This window comes from Vigna unguiculata, chromosome 11 (genome assembly GCF_037176805.1).
Source record: "Vigna unguiculata cultivar grain cowpea cultivar isolate G323 ecotype 2 chromosome 11, ASM3717680v1, whole genome shotgun sequence".
Classification (NCBI taxonomy): domain Eukaryota; kingdom Viridiplantae; phylum Streptophyta; class Magnoliopsida; order Fabales; family Fabaceae; genus Vigna; species Vigna unguiculata.
The window spans coordinates 46,776,546-46,787,089 of NC_140802.1; the positions used below are offsets into that span (position 1 = coordinate 46,776,546).

At 26.1% G+C, this 10,544-nt stretch overlaps 1 protein-coding gene across 1 annotated transcript; it reads left to right on the forward strand.

Annotated features, from left to right (window-relative positions):
- Positions 1-6,242: 6,242 nt before the first annotated feature.
- On the forward strand, positions 6,243-10,544 carry LOC114170633 (alpha-farnesene synthase-like). The gene is made up of 7 exons (XM_028056154.2): positions 6,243-6,383; positions 6,691-6,964; positions 7,238-7,643; positions 8,513-8,731; positions 8,843-8,996; positions 9,087-9,335; positions 9,896-10,544. The coding sequence occupies exons 1-7, from the start codon at positions 6,252-6,254 to the stop codon at positions 10,190-10,192; spliced, it is 1,731 nt and encodes a 576-aa protein (XP_027911955.2). The 5' UTR covers positions 6,243-6,251; the 3' UTR covers positions 10,193-10,544.

Genomic DNA, 10,544 nt, shown 5'->3' on the forward strand with positions numbered 1-10,544 from the left:
CTTTAAAAGAACTTTCCATTGATAATTTAAGGATAAATATTTAACCATTTGAAAATTATTCTTCGAGTCAGTTCAATGGTCATATCTCTACAAAGACCATTTATGTGTACAATTTAAAAATGATATCTTTTAACCTTTGTCTTATAATGACCACTACACATATTAATCTATCCAGATCAATGATGTTTTATCCTCAATAATCTTATAATCAAAAAAATTTAAATTAAAATAATATAAGACTTATTTCTCATTGTTATAATCTTTATTATAATAAGAAGTATTTAATTTTAATTAAAGACATTATTGTACGAATTCAATAAATATAGCGATTTTATTATTTATAATAAAATCAATTTTATCATTACTAACATGATATATTTGATCTATAACATACCTAAAATCCAACAAAAGTTGAAAATGCATAAAATTTATGTATGCATATGACATCATGGTTGAAGTCACATCCTACCTTTTGAAATATTTTGCAGAAAAGAAAACATTTGTATCACTTTGATAAAAAAAAAAAAAAAAACATGGTGTATAACTTTTGTCTAAAAACACATGGTGCATTACTGTGGTCCAAAAAAAAATAACACGGTGCATAACTTCTGTTTAAAAAGATACGGTGTATAAATTTTGTCTAAAAAACACCTATGACTGTTTAAGCACACGAGAAATTTAAGTTGTCATTATCAGTGGAATGTTCACTGAACCATTCATCGTTCGATAAACCGGACAAATACACGGTTGTTAGTCATAGAAACACGCAACACATTAGTACCTAAAAAAATATGACCTTTTTTTGTTTTTTGTTTTTGTAGTAAGTTCTGCACAGCACGTATTTTTCGCTGAAAGCAATTGTGCTCAAGTAAAGTATCATAACCTCCAAATTCTTTGGATACAAAAAGTCATCAAATTTGAATAAATTTTTATTCAATAGCATTTTAGTCTCATTTAATATTTTTTCTTTATTAATATTTGATTTAGTGTAATTTTTAAGTTTCATCATTAATTTATTCTTATATTTGGTTTTTTTTTATCTCTATATTTATATTTTAACTCAATTGAGTTTTAATATTTGTTAAATTAATAAACTTAATAGCAGTTTTGTTTCTATAACTTTTTTCCTGATTATTTGAGTTTCTACACTTTTTACATGTAGACAATATTATTTATCTATTTTTGTCAATGTCTTCTTTTATAGACCTGGAAAATAATTCAAAAGTTGCAACTGAGTTCATACGTCCATTTTCATGTATATAAAAACAAAGGTTTTGAATTTGAAAAAGAGTAAAACAAATATGGAAACAAAAATAAATTATAAGTTTAAATATAAAAAATAAATTATTAATTAAGTTTTTTTATTAAACTTATATGTGATTAGGGATGGCAACGGGGCGGGGCGGGTACGGGTATCATGATCCCATCCCCATCCCCATAATAAAAATTCATCCCCATCCCCATCCCCAAACCCAACGGGTATACAACTTTTGACCCATCCCCATCCCCACCGGGTAACGGGTATTTTCTTATACTCATACCCATACCCATTTTTTTATTGTTCCATATATCAATTAAATACTTTTTATAAAAAAAAATTAAAAATCACACCAACGGAATCATGATACTATCAAAATATTCAATATTAAAATAACATACTCTTTTTGATTTTCATGATGTCAAATATTAAGAAAAATATTATAATAGTATAAATCTCAAATTAAAGTATCAAATAACAACTAAATAAAATTCAAATAATTATATAAAAGCTAAAAAATTACACATTACTAAAATTTTTATACTATTAAAAATTTATATTACACCACTTAAACGAAATAGCACAAATAACAAAATTAAATTAATAATAATTCAAATTTAAACATAGATTCTTCATCTTTTGATCTTGAATTAAATTAAGGATTTATGCAATTGAGCACTTAAAATTGAGAATTAAACATTATCATGAAACAAAAAATAAATAATAAATAAAATTATCATAAAGGAGTAAAGATAATTAAATGTGTGACCCAAATTTGAGAATATCCATTTGAACATAACATAACGGAAAAAAAAATGTATAATTAAGATTATGATAAAAGGAAAAATACCTTGAAGATCTGCTTAAACCTTAAAGAACAAGCCAAACAATTAAAAGAGAGTAAAAAAGTGTATAACCAAAGTAACAAAAAGAAGAGCTACAAAATAAGAGTCAAACATTTTCATGAAAATAAATAAATAAATAAAGATAATCAAATGTGTAACCTAAAAATTATTTCATAGAATGAAATTGAGGAACACCTATTTGAACATAACCATGTACAGAGAGTAAAAATTATGTAATAAGAAGAAGAAAAATTACCTTCAAAATTAAATCTTGAAAAACAAACCAGACAATTGAGAGAGTAAACAAAGTGTATAACAAAAAACAAAGAGAATGAGAAATATGTTATATATATATATATATATATATATATATATTATTATATTATATTATATATTATATTACTATGTATATATATATATATTATATGTGTGGATATCTTATGTTTATATATATATATATATAATTATTTATATATATTATATTATATTATATATTATATTATTATTACTATGTATATATATTATATGTGTGGATATCTTATGTTATATATATATATATATATATATATATATATATATATATATATATATATATATATATATATATATATATATATATATATATATATATATTTATAGATATATATTTATTTTAAGTATATATTATATTATATTATATAATAATATAAATATAATAATATATATTATATTATTATGTATATATATTATATGTATATGCGTAGATATTTTATGCTTTTATTTATATATATATATATATATATATATATATATATATATATATATATATTTCTTTTAAATTTTTATAAATTTGTAATGTTATAAATTTGTTTATAAAAGATCTCACTAGTTAAATGATTAATTTGTTTTATACGTATATATTATATATATTATATTATATTATTATGTATATATATTATATGTATATTATATTATATTATATTATATTATATTACATGTATATGTGTAAATATATATATATATATATATATATATATATATATAAAAGTATATTTTATTTATATGCATATATACTATATTATATTATATTATATTATATTATATTATATTATATTATATTATATTTTATGTGTAAATATATTATTTATTTATATATATTTTTTAGATTATTTAATAAATTATAAATAGTTTAGTAATTTAAGCGGGGACGGGTATTTGGGCGGGTATATATATATCCCCATCCCCATTCCCATCCCCAGTTGAAAATTTCGGGTATTACCCATACCCATACCCATACCCAGTCAAAGCGGGGATTCCCCGTCAAAACGGGGACGGGTTCGGGTGATACCCACAGGCACGGGTTTATTTGCCATCTCTACATGTGATTACTTTTCGTACAATGTTATCACCGCATCTATTTAGTAAAACGGTCACATTGATTCTATTTAACAAATATCAATATTTAATTGAGACAAAAACAGTATAAAGACCGAAACAAATAAAAAACTTAAATATAAAGATCATATTACCAATTAAGTGTAATATTTATATTTTTTAAGAAAAGTGGTCTCTTGTACTAAATAATAATTAATGTTTATATCATTTTTCTTATTTTGCTTTTGAAATTAGAATATATATATATATATATATATATATATATATATATATATATAATATTAAATCACTATCAGGAACATAAAAACAAAAATTACTATTATACTTAAATTTTTTGTAAACCGGTAATAAGTCGTGGAGAAAGCTATAAAAATAAAACACAATTAACTATAGTATGAAAAATAATTTATTAGGCATATGTTTTTTTATTGTTTCTAGTATTTACCATTTTATTTATTATACTAAAACAAAAATTAATATAATATATTTAAAATAAAAATTAAAAATATATTCTTTTAATGATCACATTTTTTACTTAAATTTATTTCATCTATGTAATCTCAATTTTCAATTTTGTTTGTTTCTTTTTCATTTTCTTAAATGTATCCTTCAATCCAAACAAAATAAAATCACCAAATCAAAATATATATAACACACAAAGATGTTAATGGGGGCGGGTAGAGTATGGGTAGTAGCTCTCTCGTATCCTACCCGCTGAATAAATATCTGCTCCGTATCCGTATCTATATCCACGGGTACTTACAGATATTTACAAAAGAAAAATTTAATATTTAATAAAAATAAATAAACATAAATTGAAATAAAAATACAATGCATAACCTTTATAAATTTCAAACAAAGTGAAACTAACTCATTTAAATAATGTTGAATGACAGTTTACAAATAAATAAAGATTTTTTAAAATTAATTGATAAAAAATAATCCATTCAAAATCAATATGTTAATATTTTAATAATTTTGTTTAATTTAAATTAGAGTATAACGGGTAGGAGTATCCACAGGTACAAATACTAGAATACCCGTACCCACCCTATTAACATGCATGTATAAAAAAATATTCATACTCTTTACCTACAAATATTTATTTTCAATATTCATTTCCTATCCATTATAAATTTCATCCGTGAATACTCACATAAGCAAATTTTTGGAAGTCCCTAATAACACACGTTCACATAAGAAGAATACAAATACACACCGAACCCGAGAAAAAAGACCTCCATAAAATAAAAGCCTTAAAAGTATTACGAATCAGCGTTGTTACCTGCATTACATAAGTCACATATATAAGTATTTTATTTAGAAAATAATAAAAATAGCTGATATATCTAACTTCTTTTTATTATCCTATGGTTATGTGTTACTCTTTAGCAATGACCTAACACTTGTGTTCACTGTTAGTGAATTATACATCTATAATGAAATTCACAAAATTTTGAATAAATTTTCTTAACCTCTTATCTTTTTACCGTATTTTTGTAAAAAATATTTATATATTATGAAAAAATATTTGCAGAAAATTGTTGTCAATTTTTTTATAAAATATTTTGTATAAAATATTTTTCGCAACAAATTTTATAAAAGTATTTATAAATTTTATAATTTTGTAGGAAATAATTACCTATAAAAAAATTACTTATAAATTAAGATTTTTAAAAAGAATAACAGAAATTTTTTTTTATAAATTTTTTTAATAAGTTTATAAAAAAATTCTTATATAATATGAAAATTTTTAGTAATCGAAAGTTTTACTATCATAATATGAATTGATATGAATTGTGTAAGGAATTATGAGTCGAAAAATTTTACATTTGAATAAAAACAATAAAGGTTAAAGATGAATGATATTAATTAATTAATAATAATATACAAAAGAAAATATCTAGCAACTTGACTTAAAATTTTAGATTAATAATAATGTCAGATTTTTTATACATAAGTTAGATTGAGTGCTTTTAGGTGGAAATATTAGGTTCTTAAGAACTAATTAATTGCAAGAATTCTGCATTTTCAAAATAGATAGAGAGGAGATCCATATGCTAAAGATTCTCTTACTCTCAAACAACTAAAAATTTAAAAAATATTTGTATATAATAATTTAATGACCGATAAAAATTCGTAATGAATAGTCTTTGTAGTGATAATATATTAGATCGTAAACAAAATAAGGAAAATTATTCTTTAACACTAACTTTTGTACGCAGTACTTTTATAATAAAATATTATATTAACATAATAAAAAATATTACGATAAAATAATAATTTATGAAGTGTGAGTGTTGAATGTAATAGAAAAAGTCAGTATCCGAGTACCACCTCTGATAAAATGGAATACAACATATATATATATATATATATATATATATATATATATATATATATATATATATAATTACGTTAACCAAATTATATTATTTAAAGAATAATCATTTATTATGTATATTGGCATATTCGACAAACAATTTAATGTTTAAAAATATAATTAATTAATTATAGATATTTTAAAAATCCGCTTTGAGTATTTCGAACTAAATATCTGATATTTCAGCCCAATTACATCCAATAAAGGAATTCAATAATTAAAAACCACCGTTGAAACCATTCACACCACAAATAAAATAAAATAAAATAAAGATAAATGAAAACAAATTTTTGTGGCTCACGAGATCTTGGGTCGAAACTATGTATGCGTGGCCTATATAAAGGGTGTTATATGTTATGCCGAAAGTAGCAATTATAACACTTTCTGCAAAATGAATCAATCACACTTCAATGTCTCTTCTCAAAATTTTGTTTCAGTGACACACAACTCACGTAGATCTGCAAACTATAAACCAAACATTTGGAAACACCACTTTCTGCAGTCACTTCACACTAAATATCATGTGAGATTTTTTTTCTTCTTCTCAAATTTTAAATTTACATATTCCTTTTATATATTTATATATTGTTAAGTTTTCTTATTTCAAGTCAACATATATAATATATAATGTTTAGGTATATCGATAAGTCTCGTATTATCAATCAAAATCAAAGGTAACTTAGATATTTATTCTTTTTTTCTTCGATTCATCTTTTAAGAATAAAACTGTGACACAGAATTTCATACAAAGTTCATCATTTTCAGTAATAAGTTCAACGTGCATGGTTTGGTTTTCGCTTATTATCATTCATACTTTGTTGCACGATTAGAAGGAAGAATTTGTGATGCTGTTAAACAAGCGTGTGATGGAAGTGAAGAGTGTATTTGCACAAGAGACAAATATTTTGAAACAATTAGAGTTGGTTGATTGGATCCAAAAACTAGGTCTTGCCAACCATTTTCAGAAGGAAATCAATGGCTTTCTTGAATCAATACTTGCCTATGTCAAAACCAGCAATGTTAATCTTAATACACAACAAGATCTGCACGTATCTGCATTATGCTTCAGGCTTCTCAGAAATCATGGATATGCAGTTTTGCCTGGTAACACAGTTTTCTCTCTCAGACTCAATTATTGTTTTAAGGACAATGATATTTTGACTACTAAATTTTGACATTTTTTTCTTATAACATGATGTATCATCTTCTAAGTGGTTTTGGAATATTAAGAACGAGAGAATGGAGAAATGGAGAATCATATTTAGAAGATGACACCTAAAATTGTAAGAGAAAGTTGTCCAAATTTAGAAGTCAAAAAATCATTTTCCTTATTTCAATTATAATTAACAATGTAATTTTTTACTGATTGAAACTCAGATACATTAGGCAAGTTCTTAGATAAAAATGGTAAAGTGAAGAGGAGAATGAGTGCAGATGGTGGAGATGTTAAAGATGTTGTGGAGCTTCTTGAGGCCTCACATTTAGGGTTGGAAGGAGAAAAGATATTGGATAAGGCAAAAACTTGGGCCATAAATTCTCTGAAGGATAGTTTTTCTCTGAGTTCCATCAACAAGGACCAACTTTCTGATACTGTAGATGATGAAAGAATGGTCCACTCCCTGGAGCTTCCCTCCCATTGGAGAGTGCAGTGGTTTGAAGTGAAATGGCACGTGAAGCAATACAGCAAGGAGAAAAATATGAACCCCGTTTTACTTGAACTGTCTAAACTAAATTTCAATATGATTCAAGCAACACTTCAGCTGGAGCTCAAAGAATTATCGAGGTAAAGTTTTGAACAAACTGATATTTTGGAATAAACTTAAATGTATAAGGAGTTGTAGATTTGTCTATTGTGGACAATAGGGTGCCAACGCGAGATGGCTCAATCGGCATAAGGTCCCTACAACGCGGGATGGCCCGTCCTGGCCCGTGTATTTTATGCGGGCTGCAAACACTGGCCCGTCCTACATATTTCTTGGTTCGCAGACCGGTCTGTTTTTATTTTTATTTTTAATTTTTTAATTTTTATGATAAAACTTTCAATGTTTTAAAATTGTAAAACTTTAACAAGTTCATAAAATTAAGTAGACTTTAGGGAATTGGATGATAAATTGATAATTCAATATTTTCATCATATTCATACTATGACATACACAATGTATTCTTTAAATTTTAGCACATTAAAAAAATACATAATAGTTGTCTTTTCCAGTTATACAAGAATTTGAAACGTTAATGTAAGAGTTCATAAAAAAGTAATTAATATACACAAGTGCAAGTTTTTTTTTTTTTAATTTTATACGCGGACATGCAGGCTCACTACCCTAGCCCGCCCCGCGTTTTTTTCGCGGGCCTGCAGGTCTGCCCGATGGGCCAAGCCCTAATTTTTACCCCTAGTGGACAATATTTATCGTTTATAGTCGGTTTTGATTGTTGGGAATCTAAGTGTTAAGTGAGTCTAAGTCCTACATTGAGTTAAAATGAGAAAGTTGAGCATCATATAAGAATAAAGGTCCATAGACTCAATGTCTTAAGATTTTGGGTTAAAGAGTAGTGTCAATCTCTTATGTGTGAGTCGTACTCATGTCTAACTGATATTAAATCTTTCCGGTGATCTCTTGGTAGGTCAGAATCTTAAATGTTTTGTTTTAGGTGGTGGGAGAATCTTGGCATAAAAGAAGAGTTGAGCTTTGCGAGGAACAGGTTGGTCGAAAGCTTCATGTGTGCAGCAGGAGTTGCTTCTGAGCCAAAGTACAGATCCATCAGAAAATGGCTCACTAAGGTTATAGTTTTCGTACTTGTCATTGATGATGTTTATGATATACATGCCTCGTTTCAAGAGTTGAAGCCCTTCACGATGGCGTTTGAGAGGTTTGTTAATTAAGCCTGAAGATTATTACACCTAATTAAGCTTACTTATATATATATATATTTAATTAGTGTTATTATTTGGTAGAATCTGATGAATATATATATGCACAGATGGGAAGACACAGACACAGACACAGAACTTGAAGAACTTCCAACGTACATGAAAACATGCGTCCATGCACTAAAAGATGTCACAAACGAAATTGCTTATGAAATTGGTGGAGAAGATAACTTTCACTTGGTGTTACATTACCTAAAGAAAGCGGTAACATTATTATCTTAATTTGTTTTTTCAAACACAGAATAGTACTATAGCAATATAACAATGAATGATTATGTATAACAACTTGGTCAGTGGATAGAGTTTTTCAAAGCATTGTACGAGGAGGCAAAGTGGTACAACGAAGGATACATTCCATCGTTGCAAGAATATTTAAGCAATGCATGGATTTCATCTTCCGGGCCTGTGATTTTACTGCACTCATATCTTGGTACAGTGTATCAAGTAAATGATTCCATGGAACATTTTCTACACACGTACGAGGATTTGGTCTACAATGTGTCTCTTGTGATTAGACTTTGCAACGACTTAGGGACCATGGTGGTATATAATCGATCTTTGCTTCTTCTTAATTATCTTTTTTGGTTTCTAAACTTTTATATGATATTAGAATTTGTTTATGTTTCAAATTTTTGATACAGCTTAATTCTTCAATTTTTTTAAATGAATAAATATAATCTTTTTAATCAATTGTATTAAATTTTTTTATCTGTCAAATATTTTCAAAATGACATTTGAGTTGTTTACACCACTTTAACAAGTTTCAATTTAAATGTCAATCTAGTAAGCAAAAAAAGAAATTAACAGTTAGAAATTTAAGTGTGAGTCTAAGTTCCACATTGATAATGTAGAGCACTATATAAGAATATAAAGATCCATAAACTCATTGTCCTAAGGTTTTGAGTTGAAAGTGATGTCATTTTCTTATGTAGTTGGGCTCAGGTCTCATTGGTGTTGTGTCAAAGTTTGAAACAAGAACAATTTTTTATTTCGCGTTCAATTTTAGAAATTAAAAATATATTTAACCTTTTAATATATTATTTGTAATTTAATCAAATTGTATATGAGTATTGAATGTTAACGGTGGAAAATGAAATTAACAGGCTGAAAGAGAAAGAGGTGATGCTGCTTCGTCAATCGTATGCTATATGAATGAAAAGGGTGTTTCAGAGGAGAAAGCAAGAAAGCATATCGGAGATAAAATCTTTGAAGCATGGAAGAAGATAAACAAGTGTTTTGCTTATTCTTCTTCTTCTTGTTCTTGGATGGAACCATTTGTTACTCAAGCAATAAACGCAGCTCGTGTGGGTCATACCCTTTATCAAAATGGAGATGGTTTTGGAATCCAAGATCAAGACATCAAAAAACATATCTTGTCACTGGTTGTTGAACCTCTTTAATCAATGAAGTTTTATGGAATTTGGATGGATAATATTATTTTGATATCCAACCAAATTTTATACACACCTTACATTTAGTATTTTGATCATTTTTTTTTTCAATATAAAAATTAACTTTTTTTGATGATTAAAGTATTTCTAAAAATTGTTGTCTAGTGCGTCTAGTTTAAGAAAACATTTTCCAGATTAGATTTTAACTAGGAAAGAAACTAGGAAAATAGGTAAACAATTTGTTGAAAGGGATAGAAGAAACAAAGAGTGTCCTTTTGTGGAACCAATGTCCAACATTATCGTATCATATCATATTTCCCTTTCATGTAAAACTGTACACTGAAATGAACAATAAAGGTTT